At 40.0% G+C, this 24,874-nt stretch overlaps 1 protein-coding gene across 7 annotated transcripts in view; it reads right to left on the reverse strand.

Annotated features, from left to right (window-relative positions):
* SGK3 (serum/glucocorticoid regulated kinase family member 3) overlaps window positions 1–24,874 on the reverse strand; it is a 110,079-nt gene that overhangs the window by 40,493 nt on the left and 44,712 nt on the right. For 2 of the 7 annotated variants that reach the window (XM_037505781.2, XM_054692215.1), the window contains exons 2-3: window positions 5,886–6,098; window positions 1,868–1,951 (exon numbers count right to left, since the gene is read on the reverse strand). In XM_037505781.2, coding sequence (XP_037361678.1) covers window positions 1,868–1,951; window positions 5,886–5,963 — 162 coding nt within the window. In that variant the 5' untranslated portion in view covers window positions 5,964–6,098. The other 5 variants (XM_037505791.2, XM_037505772.2, XM_037505811.2 and 2 more) reach the window with 5 other exon arrangements.

Consider the following 24,874-nt stretch of genomic DNA (forward strand, 5'->3'; position numbering starts at 1 on the left):
TCCAGTCAAAAAATGGGCAGAAGAGCTAAAAAGAAACTTCTCTGAAGAGGAAATGAAAATGGCCAACAGACATATGAAAAAATGTTCAACATCACTTGTAATCAGGGAAATGCAAATCAAAACTACCATGAGATACCATCTCACACCAGTGAGAATGGCACATATTAAAAAAACTAGCAACAACAAATGTTGGCGAGGATGTGGAGAAAAAGGAACTCTTGTGCACTGTTGGTGGGAGTGCAAACTGGTCCAACCACTATGGAGAGCTGTGTGGAGATTTCTGGACCTACTAAACATAGAGCTTCCATATGATCCAGCAATTCCACTCCTAGGTATTTACCCAAAGGACACAGAAACATCAATTCCAAAGAGCACCTGCACTCCTATGTTTATAGCAGCACTGTTTACAATAGCTAAGCTTTGGAAACAACCCAAATGCCCAAAAATAGATGACTGGATCAAGAAGATGTGGTACATATATACCATGGAATATTACTCAGCATTCAAAAAAGATAAACACATGCAATTTGCAGCAACATGGATGGCACTGGAAGGGATCATGCTCAGCGAAATAAGCCAAAAAGAAAAAGAAAAATACCGGATGGTCTCACTCATAGCAGGAATCTAGAAAACTTAAATAAGGGACCAGGAAAATGAATATAAGAAAGTGAAAATCAAAATCAACAAAAAAACTATGAACCAGAGACACTTTTTTGGGGGTGGGGGGCGGGAGGGGAAGGATTGGGGTCAGAATGGGGCGTTTGCAATTGTATGGGGGAATATAAAAATAAAATTTAATATTTAAAAAAAAAAAAAAAGACACAGGTTTAAGAAAAACTGAAAAAATATTACATTTTTAGATATAAAAATTGGGGGTAGAATACCTAATAACAATTCATTAATGACACGAAGGAGAGTCCTATTTATCAGAACAAAAGCAATTTAAATTTGGATTTGAGGCATGATTGCTTTTTTCCTTAACTGAAGCAAAGCTTGGAACAAAGAAATGTCTTACCCTGTAGTCTGTAACAACAAACTCAGGAGATGGTTCAGTTTCGAAACAAGTTTTAGTTATTTAAATAAATAATGAGGGCCTCCCTGGTGGTGCAAGGGGTTAAGCAATGCACTATGAAGCAATCCGCAGCCTCTGCAGCACAAGTTTGATCCCTGGCCGGCCAGAGAGCAACCCACATGGTGCAGCAGACCTCTCCTGTCTCGCCCACTGCTCTCAGCAGTGTATTTCAGTCAGTCTGCCTATTCTGTTCCCTACTCTGTCTCTGGTGAATCCTCTCACCCTCCACATCTTTGGCCTGTACCCCAGCTCTTGTATGCATATACAAATAAATCTTTAAAAATAAATAAATAAATAAATAAATAATGATCTCTTAGTTCTCATCCCCAGATTATGTTACATTCATTTCATTTCATTTGGGTTCAAGCTACTTAAAATTTGGAACCTAAGATTTATCTCTAAAATTAAGAATGAAACTATGGAAGGAGGATTCATGATAGCTTTTCAGAACTAAAGCTAATAGTTGGGCAATTTAACCAGAAATAAGATAATGGATTAACATTATTAGAGATGTAGGTGGATATTTCCAATGTTCTATGACATTAAAATATAGTTTAAGCACATCTTGTTTTTTTTTTATCTTCAACAGTTTATTTGGAACTGTCAAAAAGTTTTCTTCTACTCTTCTGAGGAAGACTTCCAAAGTTAGGGTGCTTTTGAAGAATCTCTTACCCTGTTCTGCTTGTCTGGTACATACGAGTATTAATTTAATCATTTAAATAAATCACCTATATTATGAATTTTTCTTAGGTGTTTTGTTTTAAATAATAATCTTGTACACTGACTATTACTTACAGTATTGTAAAGCTTGTCAAACTCTGCATATCTCCTGAAGACAAACCACTCACTTCTGCCCACTGAGACCAGAACTTTATAAACCTGTGAAAATAAAAAATAACAAAATTTGATTGCAAAAAACTAGCTAATTAAATATGTGAAAATCTATTTACCTACTCATAAACTGATACTAGATGTTAATGTTTATGTATGATTCTAAGACACAAGCATACCAACTGAAATACTCATTTAGCTTGTTAAAAGGCAGTAAATTTTTTTAATGTTATGAAGTATTTCTGCAATTTTTAGAGAATAAACACCTGTATAATCATTATTTAGCTTTTCTGAAATATATCATTCTTACTTCTGAATTTCCCACCCTAGAATAAAACATTACAGATTCAATCAATGCTATTCTCTCTTTTTCTCCATAGTAACCATTAGTCTTGAAATTATAAAGTATTTTTGAAAGTGATAGCTGGCACAGAGGAAACAATTTTTAGTCCTCTTTCCAGAGAGAAAAGGTTATCCTTTACATCATAATTTTCTAAGAATTTCTCCTCAGATTTATTACTACCAACTTACATATGTTTAATATTTTCATATATACCTAATTTCATGTAACTGTGGTTACCCCCCAACAACATGAGGGAATCATGACCCAAAAGAATTAAGCAACTTGCCCATTTTCAGACTTAAAACATGACAGTGAGACTAAAATCTAAATCTTCTAATACTTCATGCACCAGAACCAGAATCAAATCATTAACTAGTATAATACAGAATTAGCTATCATAACTCATCCCACGGTTACTCTGAGCATAATTTAACATACCCCTGTAGAGAAAACTGGGACCCCATGGATCTTTTGTCATTTCTGAAAAGAATATGAGGAAAGATCCACTAATATATAATTTGATGATCAATCTCATTATTTTACATTTTCCCCATCAGGGGTAAGAATACAAGTTGCTTTGGGGCCTCCCCGGTGGTGCAGCAGTTGAGCGCTGGGTTGCGAAGTTGCCCGTAGCCTCTGCAGCGCCGGTTCGATTCCCGGCGCTCCCCGGCCACCAGAGGAGGGTCCCACATGGTGCGCAGACCTCTCCTGCCGCCCCCTGCTCCCCTCAGCAGTGTACTTCGGTCCTTCTGCCTGCTCTGCTCCCCGTTCTGGCTCTAGTGAATTCTCTCACCCTCCCGTGCTTCTGACTGTACCCAGTGCTGTATGAATAAATAAATAAAAAATAAATAAATAAAATAATAAATCTTTAAAAAAAAAAAAATACAAGTTGGTTTGGTATTTACAGTTTGCCCACAGTCTGTTGGACAATTTAGTATAAAACAGCTTTATTGTAAAAGGGGATGCAGATAAATGTACAAACTATCCTTTTTCATGAAAAATAGGTAAACTTAACTCATAAGTTCATAGTTAGGTAATACTGTGGTAAAGATTCCCTTATACTGTATGTGTTATACAGTATGAATGATATGGCCCCATTAATATGCTCACAGTATAAGGGATCCCAGTATAAGGGATCCCACATCCCTTTGTGAGTGCCTGGAATACAGAAACTGCCAATTTTTAAGTGGATAAATGAAAGCATAATTTAAGCTTGGTTTAAGACAAAGCATCCTAGGATGCATTATTATTTCTCTGTCAGAGTGCAGAGCTACATAAAGGACATGAGATATAAAAACTTCACTGACTATTCAGTAAGACAAGGTTAATTTTTTATTCCTAAATATAACATAGGCATCTGGGCCTCTTGAAGCTGGACACAGAATATGAGTGTGGTGGGGTCTACCTGTGCTGACTATAGCTGAATTTCCTGAGGACTAAAAACTGCAATGTAATGATCAGCAACTAACAAGTGAACTTAGTACAATTTTTCATTCAACATCAATTCAATAAATACTTACTGAACATCTACCTGTGTTCTAGGTGTTGGTGAAGCAATGAGGGAAGTTCTTGTTTCAAAGGACATGCATTCTAGTAGGAAATAAATACAAACTATGCTACATAAAAATACTAAGTACGGTTAGTGGGTCAAAGAGTCAAAGGGGTAGGGTAGGATGTGAACATGCTATCTTATATAGGATGGTCAAAAAAAGTCTCTCTAATAAGGTAATGTTTGAGAATTTGAAGAAAGGAAATAAACACGGCCATTTGCAGAGGGCCTCTGTGAACTCAGGACAGCTCTGGGAACATCTGGGTAATAGAGAAGCTATAGGCCTCCTTCACCCTTTCACAAACAATATGGAAATACCTCTACCCTGAAAAATAAAAGGATACCCAACATAACCTACTGTCTATATTTGCTGTGGATGAACTGCATCAAACTTAGCAGGACATTTTGCCCCAGCAGGAGAGGCTAGCCCAAAGGTAAAAATAAAGAGAGGGAAGGGAGGAAAATTTTCCTGACCACAATGTGGGTGTATTTACCATCAATGTGATGTTTCTAAAATGTGCTTATACGAATGTGGAATAAGTGGAAAAACTAATTAAGCTATTGCTGCAACACAGAGACTGAGGAGAGGCAAATGGCAAGACACAAAATACATTATCTCTGCTCTGAGCTTTGTGCAGGGTGTGGAGGTGTGTGTTTAGGAAGGGAAACTAGAAGGGCTGTTTTCAGCAATGTATCTGGGACTTTGAGGGAAAACCGCCATTGTGGACGAGCGCCATCAAGTTAATAGACTGGATGGTCAGAAAAGCACTTAGTTTAACTCCTCACACTTTCTTCAACTGCCATGTGATATGGACTCTGAGTTGAAAGTCACCAGTTATCGGCTCAACTGCCAGGGGCAAAGTGACCCCTGGTCAATGGCAGGATAGATAACTCAAGTTAGAGCAGGTGAAGGACATGTGAGAACCTCAGTGGGCTCTTGGCCATTAAGAGTCAGGGGGAAACTGAGTCAGCAGTGAGTCATCACTGCTTTAGTAAAGCCAACAAAAAATAAATCACAAATTAGTGATTTATTCAACTACTAATGCTGATATCGGATGGCAGCAAAATGTCCAGGGTTGGATCAGGTGAACCACGGCCTGAGACCTGTCAGACCAGTCATTCTACATGGAATAGCAAAGATGTAGCAGGATCACAAGAATGCAAGAGCCTTTACCAGGATGCCATGAGATTATACACTCAGAAACATTGAAACGGGACACTTCCACTCCTAAAAACATCGATGCCAAATTGGAGAAAGAATGTGTATTAGGAGAGCAGAATTATGACAGTTTAGTCATTTTTACTTAAAAGAACTGCTTCAATTTTAGTTCAAACTAAGCAATGAGCAGAATTGGGTTAAATGATTTTCTTCATACTACTTGTAGATGGGAGCTTAGAAGAAAACAGACCAGCTATAAACAGATGACTTTTTTCCAGGGAATATAGGGCAAGAAATTCTCTGTATATACTAACAGGACTACTTGAAATATATGTTTCACTACACTAATTAGAGGTGATTGCTCTCCAATCATAGCCATTCATGTACTGGTTCAGCAAATATTCATTGTGCATATTCTTTATAAGGTCCTATAGTAGATACCGCAGTGTTAAGTAAAATTAGAAATGGGTATCGCCTTTAAGGTGGAAAATAAAGAAGTAATATTTGATAAAATATTTTTAAAATGCACGATAACTGTCCTAAGAAAGACACTGCAGAAATTTCAAGAAGTGGTACTTAACATGGGATCAAGACTTCCTATGTCATTAACCCCAACAATACACACAAAATTATATGATGTGTCATAGATCCATGTATATGCACATTTTCTGGTCAGAGGGTTTATCAGCTAGTTTCATAAACTTCTTCAAGGGACTAGATAAAAATCTGCACTGAGAAGAAAATTTCACTTCATTCCAGTACATAGGGAAGACTGTGGAGATGTATCATTTGAAAGATAAGCAAAATCTGGATATGTGTACACGGGGGTGGGGTGTGAAAGGGATGTTCTAAATTATGAAAGAATAGAAACAGAAATGGAAATAGTCTCTGCATTCAATTTTTTCCCATTTGCTATAAGTTACATACTTACAGTAAACCTCTTCTTTTTCTCTCTGTGTTCATCAGAGCTGGGAATGCTTACACTGGGGCAGCTTTCCTTGTAATCCATGGTATTATATTTTTTGGGTGAACTGCCTCAAAAGGATGCCAAAAAATGAGTTCAAATGGTCAGCAGAGGACAAATACGATTAGCTATTCCAAAACATAAAATGTCTTGTGGCAATGTTCAAATTCCATCATGCACCTTAACCAACAGGAAAAAAAAAAAAAAGAATTAGCAAAACAATTTAAAAATACCATGATTTGTCTGTCATTCCTGGCTCACAGGACCCAGTTTATGCTTATTCTGGCAGGAATTAACTTTTGGCTACACGTCTCAGCCCAGGTTAGAAATTTAGCTTCTATTATGTCTCTACAATAGCTAAGCCACAATCAAACATTTACATCCCATCTACTTTCTTACTACTAAGAAATTCCGGAAGCTTATACACCACAGCTGACACAAAGTGAGAGTAAAGGCTCAAGTGCAATGGAGTCAGGGTAGTGTTCTAAGAGTGGTTTTCAGACTTTGTGTATGAAGATGACCAGCTGGCACCTGCTTCAGATTAGGATACTACACAGTAGGTATTTACCCGCATTTTACAAATGAGGCAAATGAGACACAGAAAAGTTAAATGATTTGCCCACCTAGGATTTGGACCCAGACTACCTGGCTCCAGAGTCCTACCACTTAACCACTTTGCTATGTTGCATTTTAACATTTTATATGCACTGGATCCCTGGCTAGATCTCTATATAGAACAAATGTAATACATTATTACTATCACTTAATCCATGAACCAAGGGCTCCAGATGAGACACTGATGACAATTTTGCTGCACACAGTAACCCAAACTCTGCGTTTGAATTAACACCAAATAACAAATGAAATCCAGGGAAAGGTCAGTTTGCCAGTTTCCCTAGATAATTAATTTCAGGAAGTTGGCTGACCGATCTAGTAATTCTAAGTAAATTATATATCCAAGTAGTGATTTTAAATATCAGTATGCATGGAATATACAGGTATAATGAGTTTTGAACCTATAACCCCCAGAGCAGATACAAAGATGTAAACTACCTCAATAAACATAATTTGGGGGTGGGGTGGGGGAGTGCTTCCTTTGAGGTGATTCAAAATGTACTTTGTTGAATTTGCTGCTGGAAATAGTGTCAGGGAGGATTTATATGTATCTGAATTAGTTGTTTAAAAATATGGAAACGGGCCTCCCTGGCGGCACAGGCCTCCCTGGTTGCAGAGCGCTGCACTGTGAAGCTGTCTGCAGCCTCTGCAATGCGGGTTCGATCCCGGCCAGGGAGATTCCCACATGGCACAGCAGACCTCTCCTGCTGCGCCCACTGCTCCCCTCAGCAGTGTATGTCAGTAAATCTGCCTGCTCTGCTCCCCGCTCTGGCTCTGGTGAATTTTCTCACTCTCCCGCACTTCTGACTGTACCCAGCGCTTGTATAAATAAATGAATAAATCTTAAAAAAAAAATTTACCTATCTTCTTAAAAAAAAAAAAAAAAAACATGGAAATGTGGGGCCTTCCTGGTGGCACAGGAGAATGAGTGCAGCGCTGTGAGGCTGTCCACAGTCTCTGCAGTGCCGGTTCAATCCCCGCCAGCTGGGGAACAACCCACATGGCATGGCAGACTTCTCCTGTCTCACCCGCTGCTCCCCTCAGCAGTATATTTCGATTGGTCTGCCTGTTCTTTTCCCTGCTCTGTCTCTGGTAAATCCTCTCACCCTCCCACACATCTGGCCTGTACCCCCGTTCTTGTATAGATAAATAAATCTTTAAAAAAAAATGGAAATGTAACTGGCCCCCTCCTAAACTCTGGACCCTTCCAGCATTTGGCTGCCTTTTAGACCAGAACAGCCACCTGAGCAAAGCCTTGCCCTGTAATCAGAGCTCTACTGATGAAGAATTATGACAGGTAGAACCCATAGCTCTGCTAAGGTAGATTAGCCTTCTTTGAGAGCCCCAGGACTTAACATTAGCTACCTTTTCCCACTGCAACAGAAATGATGAGAGGATGATGGTTATGGTGTTGCCCTTTGGAGGTCTATCCCTTAACAATGTTGAACCCAGGAGGTGGGAGGTCCTGCAGTACTATATTATGTATGAGCTGGAATGTTTGTAGCTCACTATGCATGGTCCACAACAACAGAACTACAGAATATTAGGCCTGAGGTCTACCTTTTGCAAGGGACAAGATGGTATGACATTAACTAGCATCAGGCTTAGAGGAGGAAGAAAGCAGCAGGGGGCAGGATGTTGTGTTTTTTTGGTTTGTTTGTTTGTTTTTTTAAGATTGATTGATTTATTTATACAAGCACTGGGTACAGTCAGAAGCTCGGGAAGGTGAGAGAATTCACCAGAGCCAGAGCAGGGAACAGAACAGGCAGACTGACGAAGAAATACAATGCTGAGGGGAGCAGCAGGCGCGGCAAGAGAGGTCTGTTGCGCCATGTGGGACCCTCGCTGGTGGCCGGGGATCGAGCCGGGGCTGCGGAAGCTGCGGGCTGCTTCTCAGCCCAGTGCTCAACTGCTGTGCCACCGGGGAGGCCCAGGATGTTGTTTCACATGTACCCAGGGAACATCTAAGCATTCAGGCACAGCTGGTGGTTAGTGTAGAAGCCAAGCATGCAGAGGCACTCAAATCTAGGTTAAAGATCCCGATTTAGCAGGTGTACCAGACAGCTACCAGATCTAACACCACTCTTTCAATACCTTCCCAAAGGCCAGGAAGGCTGACCTCTATGGACTGACCTCACAATGACACAGCCTGCCCCCTGTCCTTGCCCACAGACATCTGGTGGGGCTCAGCTAATGCAAGGCATTAGCAGGAGATAGAAGGGCAGGAAAAGTGAAATGCTAAGGTTATTTATTTCCCTGCTTCCTTTCTAACATGCAGTGGTTTCTCTACCTGCAAGGTGGCTCTTCTTCGACAGAAACATTGAAGGTCTTAGAGTAGTAACAGCTTCCAAACATTGTTATATGAGGTGCTTCCCATGCTCTGCTAGTTCTTTTACCCCACCCATAACAATTTAGCAAATAGTCCCTTCGTTAGATTCCCTTCAATTACTTTTGCATGTATCATGTGATTGATGCAGTAACTGGCACCAAGAATGACCCCCCAGAAACAGACTCTCAGAAATGAGACACGTATTTGATGAATGCCCTGTTAACTACTCTTGGAGGGAGCTGATAGGAAACTGATAACCTGGCATGTTATATATCACTCAAATTCCCTCTCACAGTGCCACAGGCTGGAGTACAGATAGGGGGCAAAATGCTTTAAGTCCTAGAGGATGATGAAAATGAGGATTTCAAAGATTTTTGATGTGGGCTGGGTTGCTTCTGATTGTCTCTGAGAATGAGCACAAAGCCAACCACAAATTAAAAGTTGTGAATTCCCAAATAGATGGGTTGGAAAATCTATTTACTGTAAGGAGTTCTTTTCCTCTTAAGCTACTAAGCTGACAGGACTAAGGATCAAGCTTAGAGTCTGATGGTAAAGATTGTAGAACCAATTAAATATGCAACCCTGCAAAATCTCTAAAGCTAACTTAAGGGCATTGGTTGAAAAGAATAATAATCCTGAGTCAATGATGCAGGCATTTGGGTAAACACTAATGAGCCTAAGAATGCTGACCTCCAAATTCACGGAATGTCCCTGCTGAAAGCAGCACCTAGACCCCTTGGCAGAGACAATCTCTTAATCCTCCATAAATCCTTTCCAGTTGTTTCACATAAGGGTGCCAATTCTCTTCACTACTCCCTCCCACAACCCCTGACTACCTCATAATAGGAGTTAGATCCAAAAAAGCCCAGAAGGAAGTTCAAAGTCTACTCCGAGACTGACTTTATACTGAAAAATCTTCAGAATCTTGACAACTTTTACCAGGAGGAATTTGGAAAGTACATAGAGGAGTACATCCAAAGGCTATTAGCACAAGGAGGACCAAATTTAATATTGATAACCCTTTTTATGGCCACAGTGTATCCCATCAATCTTTCTCCAATTTTTCCAAGGGGAACCTGAAGCCACTTACCAGGGTGATAATTCACTGGTGAACAAAAAATGCAGCCTTTCCAAGGGTTACTGGACACTACCTCTGAACTGACACTATCCCTGGAGATCCAAAAGTGACCCACATATGAGAGTGTCCATCTCATTCTAAGAGGAGATGAGAGATGCAATCAGCTCTGGTGTCTCATGGTGGGCCCAATGGTACCACAAGCCCATCCTGTGGTTATCTCCCTAGTCCAGAATTCTAGTGGCAATAGACATACTTAGTAAGGAGCCAGAACTCAATACTGGCTCACTGACCCATATCATAAAAGCCATTACAGAAGGGCCACAAAGAATCCCCTAAAATTCTCATCCTCTCCCCACTAAGAAAGTAAACCAGAACCTATACCACATCCCTAGAACAAATCAGTACTACCACTAAAAATCTGAAAGATACAGGGGTGTTAATTCCCATTATATTCCCATTTAACTTGTCTGTTTACTGGGACCAAAGCCAGAAAGAACTTGGAACATGACTATGGATTACACAAATTAAATCAGATGGTGATGAAAACCACAGCTGTGATTCTAGATTTTTTTTTTCCTGGAGAAAATTAACATAACCCCTGATATCTAGGGACCTCCCACTGACCTGGCAAATGCTTTCTTCTCTACAGTCAGCAGTAAGGGGAAAAAGATGCAGTTTGCCATCAACTGGCAGAAACAGCAATATGTCTTTATAGTCTCATTTGAGGGCTATATATCTGCACAGTCATAATAGTATATAATATGGTCTGGAAGGACCTTGATCATTTCAATATTTCACAGAAAACCACAGTGATGCTTCACATTGATGGCATTATGCTAACTGGACCTGGTGAAAGAGAATTTGCTTGTATCCAGGCAAACTTTGTAATGCATACACATAAGACAGATGGTGGGGGATAAAATCCATGGAAGTTCAGGGATCCACCAACTGAAGGTTTTTATGGTACCAGAGGTCGGAGGCAGGCTCTTTCACCTAAAGTGAGAAAAATAGTACACTAACAAAGAGGCAAAACAATTGGTGAACTTCACTTGTGTGGTAGCTGCTCTGGCTCATTTACCAGGTAACCCATGAGGCTGTCAGTAGTTTTTTTTTTTTTTAATATTTAGTTATTTATGCATACCACAACAGGGTTATAAGCCAGAGGTATGGAGGGTGAGAGGATTCACCAGAGACAGAGCGGGGAACAGAACAGGCAGATCTACTGAAATACACTGCTGAGGGGAGAAGCAGGCAAGACAGGAGAGGTCTGCTATGCCATGTGGGTTGCTCCCTGGCTGGGGATCGAACTTGTGCTGCGGTGGCTGCGGGTAGCTTCATAGGTTGCATCTTAACCCACTGCGCCACCAGGGAGGCCCGGCTGTCAGTTTTTACTGACAAGGGCCTGATCCAAGGAGATGCTTCTGCAACAATGAAAGCCCTAACTCTTGAACCTCTGCCTCAGCACACCCAGCGCCAGTGGAAAGACAAGGCAGAGACATGGGATAAGGAGACTCTGATGAGCACCAAGAGAAAAAGTAAGTGTTGGAATCTTCTTAGGGTTCTGCCAATAACTTGTTCATTTGGTTCCTGTCTTTGCAACTCAGCACAGGAAAAGATTAGATACCTGCCCCATGGGAAACCAAGAGAATATGTAATAGAAAAAGCTTATCATGAACAGAGTATTATTTGATCCACTGAATCATGAAACTGGACAATAAAGAAGCATACTAGTTGATGTGGTAACTATCAAGACTGGGCCTCAGCAGGTATAAAAGGCACAAGCAAAGTGCAGGAATAGGTGACTCCCTGGTACTTGTCCCTCCTTCCTTGTCAGCTCTTTCTAAAGCCACACTCCTGAGGAGGTTGCTACGACCAGTTAGTGGAGGAGAGAAAAGACATGCCTGTTTAATAGAATGACATGCATAGTGTGCTGGCAGTGGCCAGAAGTTAAGAGAATGTAGCCCTACGTAGGGATAGTCCTGAAGAGAGTACTAACGGGAAATATTCCTAATGGGCAGAATTCTAAACAATATACCTGCTGGTCTGCCTGTGCATCAGGAGAAATACATAGCAAAGGTATTATCTCTGCTGATTCATGGGTTGTGGCCAATGGAGAACTGCTCGCCAGGAACTTGGAAAGAACAAGATTGGAAAATTAATTTAAACAAAGCTGGGTGGGGGAGAGTTTTGTAGATGAATGTGGAGGTACCTGTCAATATAGCACAGATTGCAAAAATATTTGTATTCCACATGAATGCTCACTAGAGATCAACCACTGAAGAAAGGTTCTCAATTATCAGGTGATGAAGATGATCTGTCCTATGGAAGCAAATCAACCTCTTTTCCAATTACCCACTGCTTGCTCAATGGACCCATGACAAAGTGGCCAAGCCGTAAGAGGATATATAGGCAAACAGGCCTTATTGAGACAAATTTAGATATTGCTAGTGCTGAGTGCTTTGCTCAACAGCAAAGACCAATACTGCACAGCACATTGGCAGCGTGCCACAGCAAGGACTAAACAATCACCTGGGGTAGCATCTGTCCTCACAGAAGTGAGATTTGCCTTCCCTGCCTGAAATGCTTCCACTAGAACAATCATTATTGGCTACAGCATATTTCATTCATTGTCACAGAATTCTTAAACATAACATTAGACTAAGGCAAAGAAGTGTGGCTTATAACCACAAAATTTGCTAGCTTCATCCTGTATCTATTTACCTAAAAACAGCTGCTTGACAGAACAGTGGAACTGTTAAGGAAAGTGCAGCTTTGATAACTGCTAGGAAATAACAATAACACCTTGTAATACTGAGAACTGGAATGTAAGATATAATGTGTGTGCTTATCCTAACAGCCAAAATAGAGTAACTCTCTCACACACTATTATTTGATCCACTGAATCATGAAACTGGACAATAAAGAAGCATACTAGTTGATGTGGTAACTATCAAGACTGGGCCTCAGCAGGTATAAAAGGCACAAGCAAAGTGCAGGAATAGGTGGGCCAGGAGCCAAAAATGGTTCATCTAAGCCATATCTCTAAATAATCCCTAAAGGAATTTTTGCTTTCCACTACAACCTTGGATTTGGTAAAAGAATGCTTATATTAAGGAACAGTCTAGTTCTATTAAATTAGAAGCTTAAGACCACCCACAAGCCATTTGTGGCTCATCATGCCACCCAAAACAATACAGGTTTTCCCCACTATTCAAAAGTAGAATGCTCCTTACCTCAACATAATGAAACTATATATACCAAACCCACAGTTAGCATAATACTCAATGATGAGAAACTGAAAGTTTTTCCTCTAAGATATATAAAACAAATATTATTGAAATTATATGAAACCACAAAAGACCCCAATAGTCAAAGCAATCTTGACAAAAAAGAAGAATGGAGGTATCATGCCTGCAGACTTCAAACTATACCAGAAAGCTATAGTTATCCATACAGTATGGTATTGGAATAAAAACAGACACACAGAATAAAGGAATAGAACTGTGAGTCCATAAAAAACAAACAACCAAAAACCACATTTATATGGACAGTTAATCTTCAACAAAGGCACCAAGAGTATATAATGGAGAAAGGAAAATCTCTTCAACAAATGGTGCTAGGAAAACTGGACAGCCACATGCAGAAAAATGAAACTAGACAGCAACATACACAAAAATTAACTCAAAATGGATTAAAGACTTGTATGTAAGACCAGAAACTAAAAACACATTGAAGAAAAGAGGCCAAATAGTCCCCAACACTGGTTTCACTGACATCTTCATGGAGTCAAGGAAAACAGAAGCAAAAATAAATGAATGGGACTACATAAAACTAAAAGATTCCTGTACAATGAAAGAAACTGTCATTAAAACAAAAAGATGCTGATATTTTTGCAAATGGTAAGTGTTCACCTTTTTCATAGCTGAGGAGCATTCCACTGGGTATCTGTACACCACATCTTCGTAATTCATTGCTCTGTCAATGAGCATTTAAGTTGTTTCCACAACATGGCTATTCTAAGTAAAGTAATGAATATAGGATTGCATATACCCCTTTCATATAATTTAATAGTATTAGTGTTTCTAAACACTTATGCAGATTGTCATACATTCTCAACCAAGCTAAAAATAAAGGCTGGCAGTATGGAAAGAGAAATTTGAAAGTGATCACACACTTGTTTGCCTCAATTTCCTTTTAAAGAAGGAATCATATGTTGGAAATGAGGATGTTGCTATGAAAAACAAAAACCAAGAGGTTAAATCACTTGCACAAGTTAATATCTAGCAAATAGGAAACAGAGCTAGAATTCAAATTCAAATTTGACTCTGAAATCTATGCACTTGTTTACTATACAACCCTGTCTCTCTTTAGTAACATTTTCCTTTTCTTCAAACTAAATCAAACTGGCAGCCTAGTAGTACTTATCATTTAGTGCTAAGGTTAGTATAAGTCGAATGTACTTTATGTGTGTTAATCTGGTTTTTCCTCATAACAACCCAACTGAGAGGAAATCAAGAGATACCTCGGTTTATGTGAAGTGAGATCTGCCCTAAGTGGTGAACTTAGGATTCGAACCCAGGTGGCCTGACTTGAGACTGTTTACCCATTATACCACATTACCTCTACTATAAATATATGCTCTAAGAGTCCTCTGGGAAGCAATGAAGAAGTTTCACAAATACTTTTAAGTGGACAGAAGTAAACTGTGAAAAAGCAACCCTGCTATTACTGTAAATGTAATGCATGTTTATCCTGTAAAACTGAAGCAATTTAAATTCTGCAAAATAATCTTATGGACAGGCAGTCAAATAAAACCAAAGAAGAGTACTTATCTAAGAACACCCATCACTAAAGAAAGAAAAGAACAAAAAGCTATGGCCACATGAGAACGAAAGTTGGGACTGTCAGAAAGGTTCACAGGCATGTAGGATTTTTCAAAAGAGGAACAGGAAAAGAATTTGTTTTCACTCTGAAGGAGAGTCACAGAATAATCTTGTATATTGGTTCCCAGGGCCAGCTGGCTTGCAGAGGGGTAGATCACATGGTTCTAATCAGACCAAATTCAGATACTATCCCTGAATGGAAGAACTAACCTTAACATCCAGTTAGTGAATCAACACAGACAAGTTCAACAAGACAGTAGTAGATGAGAGAACAGAACAGAACAAGAAGGACAGTGATTTGCAAGAGTGATAAAATAGCTAGTAATTACTACATTTATAGAGCTTTTTTTCAGGGGGACATTTGGCATGTCTGAAGACATTGATGGTTGTAAAAACTTGGGGGGAGGGCCTCCCCAGTGGCGCAGCGGTTGAGCGCTGAGTTGCGAAGCTGCCTGCAGCCTCTGCAGCGCCTGATCGATCCCCAGCCACCAGCGAGGGTCCCACATGGCGCGCAGACCTCTCCTGCTGCCTGCTGCTCCCCTCAGCAGTGCACTTCAGTCTTTCTGCCTGTTCTGCTCCCCGCTCTGGCTCTGGTGAATTCTCTCACCCTCCTGCACTTCTGACTGTACCCAGTGCTTCTATAAATAAATAAATAAATCTTAAAAAAAAAAACAAAAAAACTTGGGGGGAGGGGTTGTTAGTGGCAACGTGTTAAGGATGATGCTAAATACCCTACAATGCAAAGGACAGCCCCACAACAGAAAATTATCTGGCTCAAAATGTCAATAGTGTTGCAGCTGAGAAACTAACAGTTATTTAGCACTAATGCCAGATATTAAGCACTCTCTAACTCTTGCTCATAGCAACACCCATGAAGTATCATTATTCCCATTTTACAGATGATGGAGTAATTCCATATGGTCACAGAGGTTTGGGTGCCAGCACTGTGACATGAACTCAGTTCTAACCCAAGAACCCAGCTCATACACACTATCCCTTAACTATGGAGATAGAGAGTTGAAGAGAGAGAGCTCCAAATGTCCACAGCAATCCAGTTATAGGAAGAGGAAAAGCAGCCTTCTGAGTCTGCTACCAGGAGGGTCAGGTTTGTGTAGCACTATGTCAGGAGTGGAACATCTTCTTGAAATGTCACAAGTCACTATCTAACCAAAAGCCTGGTAAAAGCTCTGAGCTTTGGTCCCATGACAGGGACAATCAAGGACTAAATCATGGAATAAAGAGGACACATGAAAGAATACTATCACCAGCTATGGACTTTAAAAAGAAGAGTAGAGTTTATCATTTTTAAAGAAGCATTAATAGATTTAAATTTATTTGGGGGCTGTAAAAATTTATTTGGTAAAACTACATGATAGAAAATTGTCGAAACTGATGTTAAACTTTTGATGATAGATACTTGTAGGGTAAGGAAAAAATGTCAGGCTTTTCTGCCCTCCCGCCATCAGGATAGATGAGGGAACCCTGTGGTCCTGAATGCATGCCTGATGGTGGGCACCTGAAGTGGATTCACCTGGGCTGACACTGGGCTTTTAAGGGCGGCGTCGTGGGGACGCCAGCAGAAGCCAAGAACGAACTGAAACCAAAAGAAGAAGAGAAGCAGAGAGAATGCCAGAGAGCGCCCAGATAGAGTGAAGATTTGCTGGGGGCTGGGAGGAATGCCAGCCTCCCGGCCCCTCAGCACCCCTGCCTGCCATATGCCTGGTAAATCTAAATAAAAGACCTGCAAAAAACCACTGAGGACTCTGATTCCTCCTTTACCCAGTCTGCTGGATCAGAGATCCTGCTCAGTGCCCTGTTCCTGTCGCTACAATACTGCTTTAAGTAAATGAACGCTAAGGTATTTTTGAAGCTTTTAGTCTTTATGGTGCCCAAATTTTTGTCCATTGGATGCAATTATTTTCTTGATATTGTACATCTTCTTTTAGACAGCCCAAAACATTTTATAAGCAGCCCAAAAGACTTTTCTGCTTTTATCTCGAAAATATAAGCAGAGAGGTTCTGAATTCATTTCCTTCACACATCATAAAGATTGTTTAGTATTTATTGGCTAGTGAACCCTACCCAAATCATAAGGTAGATATATTCATAAGTAGACTCTTAACTACTACTACAGAGAGGGGGTCAGTCATACAAGCCAAATCATAAAGGGAAATTAAGAACAAGTTTATTCCAAAAAGATAGGGTGCTGGGTGTTTGGGAACAAAGGTTCCAAAGGAAGGAACTGACAGATCTAGTAAAGGGAGAGACAAAAGACAACTGATACTATGACCTTGGGCTCTGATATGGGAACTGGTTTGGGAAATGGTGAATGACCCAGAAAATAAGAAAAGGAATCTGGTAGAAAAGTCAAGGTGGGGACAGGAATTATTCTTATTCCAGAGGAGGGAACAAACCCAATGGGTTGGTTGTATTTAAAACTACATTAAAAGTACCTTCCCAGGATATTCTTACCCTAAACTAACTGGTTACTTCATGAAAGTCTACTGTAATAATATGTAATCTGTAGCTATTTCCGCCTCTCAGAACACTAATTCCAAAAATATCCAAAATGTTTCAATAGAAACAAAGCACATCTTTGTCCCATCTGTAAATTAAGTTCACTGCATTGCATTTTTTAGAGATTAAAAAAAAACCACCCCCCAAAAAACTACCAGGCTCTGCCAAGGGAAGATACACAGCAACCTTCTCCCCACACACATCACATAAATCAGTTACAACTTTTCCTGTTTTCCTTCCTTAATAATATATCCTTCCTCTAATTCCCACTCCACCCTCCCTGATTTTTCATTATTCTGTAATCACGAAAGTACTACTTTTCCCTAGGTTTATCACAGCTCTTATTTGAGGTGCTTTTTATTCATCCTGATTCTTGATAAAGTTCTATGAGAATTTAAAATAAAATGTGCACAATGTTAAATGATGAGACACAGTATAGAAGAGTTTGCAACCAATAGCTTCACAGGAGTGCCCAAGAACCTCCACAAAAGCTATATGTAAGTCTGTTGGTTCCCTAAAACAGGCTGGCTACACCCTAATTATAGACAATTAAGGAGGGGACTGAGTGATGAGGTAGAAATGCTGACATTTATTTGTTTTCCAATAATAGAGTCAAAACTGCCAGGATAAGGAGGAAGGTCCCAATTTGCTCCAACTGATAACGTGTCCCTCTGCTGGTTCCAAAACTGATCATGTAGGAATGAGCACTGGAGCAGCCATATTCTGTTCTATCCTTCTGAGCCTCCCAACATCACACTCTTGGTATCCCTATCACCAGAAAGCCTGTTGTAATTCCAGCTTCCCAATCTTTTCCACTGGGAGGCACATTTGAAGGTATCTTCTAGATACATATGACCACAGCGTACTCCCAAGGATGATTTCTAGAGGACTGTGATCACTGGCAGAGTGATGGGTGGATGGGCAAGAGAAGGGTGAAGGGGGAATTTACACTGAACTAGCAGTGATAAAATACTGCAGGCCCTAGGAAGCAGAGGAAAAGCTGGTAGTGACTGGAAAACTGGGATAATTCAGATTGAGGAGCATCAAACCAACCGACCCCCACCCCCCAAGAGAAAACAATCACCAACACATTTTCACATCATGTCTCTTGAGAGAACCTCTAGGTTAGTATCTCTACAATCTAAGACCGAGAGTACTTTTTTAAATCACTGTAAATATGATCATTTCACTCCTTTACTTCAACCTTTTCCATGGCTTCCTACTGCCCCTAGAACAAAATCCAAATTCTAAATTATTGCTAACTTTCTACAACCACCTACATGGTCTAATCTCTTTGTATCTCTCCAGCTGCATTCCACCAGTGGCCTTTGTACAAATGCCACTTTTTCCAAGTCTTCATAATCACCTTAACTAAAGTGCTTCTTCCACAAATTAATCTTCTGTCATCATCCTGGTATTTTCCCTTTTAACAATTATCAACTAGGAGTGCATTTTGCTTGTTCACTGAGAACTCCCTGACTACAGCACAGTAACTGTGCTTTACTCACTGTCATGCACTTAGTAGGCCCCATATGTGTTTGTTTAATTTATTAGTTCTACGAACAGGAGGAGACGCACACTTAGAAATTTCAATTTGCCAAAGTGTGCAAAGGTACCCCTGGCTCTTCATTCTTTTAACAGTCCCGTGAATCATCAATTTATCCCTCTTTACTAGATTAATCCCATTATTATACAAACTAATATGCTGCAGTATATTAACAAAAATCTCCCCTAAAAATATATATTTACTTTACAGATACTTATCTATAGCGATTACCCAGTGCTAGAGATATGGAATCAGTCTGTGCCCTAACTTTTATTATTTGTATGAATGATACTATCTGTTAAACATCCTTAGCTAAGGTTTTTAAAAACAAGAACTTAGTAAACACAGTTGCGTATACAGTGTGATAAAGGAAACTACTCCAAAGCAAATATTTGTTTTCAATATTCTTCTTTTAAGAATGAAACTTTATTGGTAAGCACATTAAAAGAAATTTCCCAAAGGACAAAAATTATAACCAATTACATATTTAAATCATAGTACAAAAATAAATTATAGTACATAAGCTTTAACTCTATGCCATACCTACATTATTAGTACAGTTAACCTGTACAATTTCACCTTAAAGTTTTAACATTTCAAAAATCAGTATATATGTATTTTTTTCCCCCAACAACTCTTTCCTATTGAGAGAAACTACAGCTTCATCACTGAAGTTTCTTACCCAGCAATGGTTAAGACTATACCTGTAAGTACTAAAAGTCAAGGACAAAGTAAAGTAAGTTAGGTTAGAATGCCCTAGAATGGGAAAACTTCAGCTGAGAATTGGAAGGCAGTAGGAAAGAAGAAAACATGAAATTAAATGGAAAAAAATGTCTACACAAGTTCTAGAAACATGTAATAGTTAATCAACCAGGAAAAAATTTCAAGAAAAATAAAAACATTCGCTCAATTGGATGGAATACATACAAAGATATGTTTATAAAACATCAAAACAATACAGTAAATCAAATGCTGACATCAAACTTAATAAAACTGGAAGCTTTAACATAAACTCAATTATCTTATAGCCACCACCTTCTCTGAAGAACTAAAAGCTCTGATGTGTATCTCAGTATAGCTAGGAAAATAATTTAAGCAATATGAACTTTTTTTTTTAAACAACAAAGAAAAAAGGTAAATTACTTTCTGCAGAACAGAAAGAGGAAGAGAACATTCAGTCCTATCCAGCTTAGAAAACAAAGCAGGGAGACATTTGTGCCTAGAGATGTAAAAACAAAACAATGTTTATGAATAATACCTCACAAGAAAACTCAAAGCTGCAGATGTTACTCCATAGTGTGTTGTGTCCTAGTGGTTTCCTGAGTGAGTTCACTGTGTTATTTTGTTTTAACTTTCTGCCTGTCCATCAATGGGGGTGTTGAATATGTTGCTCTCCTATCTACACCTACTCCCTTCTATGAATCCAGATCTCAATATCTTCACTTACAACTTTCCCCCCGCCTTCTTAAACTGTCTATGGCAGATTTCACTGTTGAAGCTCAATAGTTAATAATTTAAAGATCTGTTAAAATCACTTTTATTTAAAAAAGTTAAGTAGAAGTCATCTTATTTTTCCTTAAAAAGTAGCTGGAATCTATGTGTTTCTTGTCCTTCAGCAGCAAAGAAAAGATAAATGCCCAAAGAATTACAGTTAAAAGTAGATTATGACAAATTCTCTAAGAATGGTATGAAGAGTTACTAAAATTCAGAAGAAAAACACTTTCAACTGAACTTAACTCAGTATTTGGGATGGTAGTGACATGTGAGGGAGGTTTTGAAGGCTGGGTTCTCAAAAAGAGAAGCCAAAATCCTCAGTACAAACAGGTAATGACCACCAGTCCAGTTTTCCTGAATTCCTGCCCACATGGGGGAAAGACCCACTCATTAATAATAAAAACTGAAGAAGAAACTGTCAGGAAGCAATACTTACCATGGAATTTTATAGGGTATTATCATTAATGTCTAATTTTGCTTCTGCATTTATAAGCAAAAGTAGGAATCACTCTTCTTACAAATAGGAAATAGAGGCTGGAAGAGGGAATGTGAGATCATGTAGAAATATTCGAATGCAAGGCTTCTCATTTCGGATTTCATTTTGCAGATGATGATGTGAAGGCATTTGAAAATGTAACTTGCAGGGTTGTAGGTGTTAGAGAATAAAATGAAGGAGGGTTTAAAGAAACAGAAGCTTGACAATAGGAATGACAGGTTTGGAAAAAATTAACAAGAAAAATAAGTTAGTAGTTATTTGCATGTGGAACACAAGGTAGAAGGAGGAATTAACTTTGCCTCAAGGTTTTATTCCTGGGTAACCAGGAGATACAACTAGAGGGGTGAGGGGGAAAAAGCAAGCTGAAAAGACAGTGATTTGACTTTAGTAATTACTACCCTAACTGGAAACGTCCACATCAGCTCTATGAATTTGAAACCAAACAGTGTCGTATATTATTCCTAGGCATTTATGATAGAGCAGTGAACACAACTAACAAGCAAATTTGCCTTCATGGAACTCACCCTTCACTGGCAGGCAACAGATATTGAACAATTAAATAAACAAACATGTATTACAGGAAGAATTGAGGTTGTATGGAATTTTAATTAGAAGGCCCAGACTGAGATGCTAACATCTGAACAAATACTTGGAGGTAAGGGAGTGAGCTATACAAGGAGCCAGGGTACAGTCAGCAACTAACATACCAGTATCTACAAATAATTTCACTCCATGATGCTTTTGAAGTGAGCAGCAATTGCAACGTATCTCTTAAGTGACCCAGTCCTATATCCTTGGGCTAGCATTCAGTGTTACACTTCCTGATTGTTTTCTTCCCAATTAAGAACACTTCACCAATAACAAAGTGATAACCAACTACCTAGTGTGTCACTTTGTTTATTCTGGCTGTTTATATTCCCTACATGGGAGAAAGGGCTGCACTTTAAAACCAAAGCACTGTTAGAACATGTTTGCACAAAGCTTACCAAGACAATCATCTTCTTCTCAAAGCAATCATTGATGTAGCAACTTTAAGACTTGTGATTTAAATCAAAGGTGCTGAGAATGATTATGAATCATACAATTAAGCTACCAAGCAGGATGTTGCTGAGAGAAAAACCATTCACCGCACCATAAAACTGTCAAAAATAAAAATAGTACTATAATAAAAAGCAGAAAAGCAACATCATCCTTCGATTTTATAACTTGTTCATCAGAGCTGAATTCTAGAGGAGCTTTGCCATTTATCGGTTATGAGTCTTTGGGCCTCAACCTTACCTGTGAAGGGCAGCTGGTTTAATTTTTCAGATTCCTTTCAATTCTGAGATTTTATGTGACAAGTTATGGTTCCTATAAGACCTAGCTTATTTATATATTTGGGTACCAGGCTTATCTAGTTTTCCAATAATAGTACAGATAAGCACCATCCCAAATAGCACAACTTCTAACTTCTGTGTAAAGTCAAATGAACTTATTTTAAACCTACGTGGTGCTTACAATGAGGCTACATACTCCAAAGGCAATGCCTCTTTAATCTCTTTTTTAGAACAACCTTCAAGGTACTTAAGTTTCTCTATTATTTTAGAGGGGATTTGATATGGAACGAGATCACAATAGATAATACCTTTAGTACTACAGAAAGTAATGAGACCTTATCGAGTGAGACCAAGTCCTTCAAAACTATTTAAGCAACAGCTCTGCAGAAAGGTTTTCCCTTAGTGACAACACTTAAGAATAATGCTCACGTGAGTGCACAATAATAATAATAAAAATAGCCAACATTATTAAAGACAATGTGCCGGGCACTAAATACTAACTCATCTAATCCTTGCAACAATCCTGAAAGCTTTGAACTATCATTATTCCCATTTTAAATACGAGGAAACAAAAGCATAAAGAAAGCAAGCAAATTGACCAAGTTTTCACAGTTAATAAAAACAGCCAAAACCAAGCACTCTGCTGGTTTTATCCCCATGACACACTGCCTATGTAAACCCTGGTGTCCTTGTTTAAATAACAGTCCCATTACTAGTCGCACCCTTCCTGCAAAAGTAATAACACTAAGTCAAAATAAAGCCTTACCGCAAGTCACTATCCGGTTTCTCCTCCAATTCTGAGTCACAAACTAGAAATAAATGTTAAAGAATATAAAATCTCTACAGTACCTGAGATTTCTTGAGATTTAAGGAGGAGGTGTGTAAAGCAACGTACATGTTTTCTCTCCGCGAGCTAAAGCCGTAAAAGAGTGCTGCAAAGCTGGAATCCGACCTGGTGTCTCCCTCCCGCTGGGGTTTCTCGCCAGGGGGCCGCCCTCGGCGCCCCAAGCGCCTTCCTCGCTAAGTTGCACCGGGGCCTGCCTTTCCAATGTACACCTGCCTGCGGTGAACCCCAGGGAGCCCTTCACCTGACCCCGCACGGCTCCGGGACCCCTCCCACACTTACCTACCCCGACCCACGCCCGGCGCGTGGCGAGCGGGAAACCCAGCTTCAGCTGCGCCACACTCGGCTGGGACCCGCGCCACGCGCCACGCCTCCCGCCCCCAGCGGCGCCCGCCGCGCTCGGAGCCCCGGCCCGAACTCCGGGCCCTGCCCCCGCAACAGGCTGCGCCTTAACCAATCAATGGCGCCCTGTCTCCGCGGGCCCCGCCCAAACAGAAGGGTGGGGCTTATGCTCATTCGGCCCCGCCCCCGGCACGCTAGGGGGCGCGAGACTGGAGAGTTGAAGCGGGCTAGGTGTGGCCCCCGGAGGCCCAAGATAGGTAAAGGTGAGGCTAGTGTGGGTGTAAAGGGAAAGGGAGCCGGGCCACTTTGGGATAAAATGAGGAAAAGGGCTTGGGAAAGGAAAAAGAAGGCACTCTAAGATTCTTGGATTCTAACTAAGGTGTAGACATTGGTAACATCGTTGGTCTCACTCATAGCAGGAATTTAGAAAACCTAAATAAGGGACCAGGAAAAAGACTAATTATAATGAAGTAAAAATCAAAATCAACAAGCAACTATAAACCAGAGACACACCACGGAGGGGAGGAGGGAAGGGTTTAGGGTCAAAATAAGGGGGGTTGGAATTGTATGGGGACTATAACCAAGATGAAAATGCATACATTGTGCAAAAATGAAAAATGATGTAAAAAATATATCAAATAAAGAAAAAAAGAAAAGAAATGGGTAACATCAGGCCTCCCTGGTGGCGCAGGGGGTTAAGGCGCAGCCTATGAAGCTATCCGCAGCCACTGCAGCACGAGTTCGATCCCCGACCAGGGAGCTACCCACATGGTGCAGCAGACCTCTCCTGACTTGCCTGTTGCTCCCCTCAGCAGTGTGTTTCAGTCAGTCTGCCTGTTCTGCTCTGCACTCTGTCTCTGGTGGATCGTCTCACCCCATCCCCCTCCCCCCCACACACCTCTGGCCTATACTCCAGTTCTTGTATGCATAAATAGATAAATCTTTTTTAAAAAATGGATAACAGCTTGGAACAGAGTTAATTTAATAAAGGCATTGGCACAATCTCATTCTCCTAGGACAAAGTAGGAGTCCCACATGAATTCAGGATCCATGCATGAGAAGTCATAGGGAACTGGGTTTAAAGGGGCAAAGGAAGCAGTTCCTTTACTGACTGCCATTATACATCCTCGATAACAATTGTGGAAATTACTCCCAGTAAGAATCCTCATCCCAGGTTTCAATTAATGTTAATCATTTCCTCTCCCCTCAAACAGTTTAGGCATTTTCAAGAGAGCAGATCCATTACACCCAGGCCGAGTTTGGCACTAATGCCCATAATGTACTACTACAAGATTTTTGACTACATCTATGCAGACAGGAAAACAGATCACCTAGAAGGAATCATTTTAGTTATTTGAGTTTGGGATGTGTAAAGCAGTTTGAGGAATGAAGTCTATAATAGATTGAATTATTATGTTGGGGCAGGGAGAGGAACCCAAGGCTCTCTTTGCTTACAGGCAAGACTGAAACACAGTAACCTTGCTAGAAGAATTTCA

Source organism: Talpa occidentalis, unplaced genomic scaffold (assembly GCF_014898055.3).
Source record: "Talpa occidentalis isolate TD23 unplaced genomic scaffold, MPIMG_talOcc4v2.1, whole genome shotgun sequence".
NCBI lineage: Eukaryota > Metazoa > Chordata > Mammalia > Eulipotyphla > Talpidae > Talpa > Talpa occidentalis.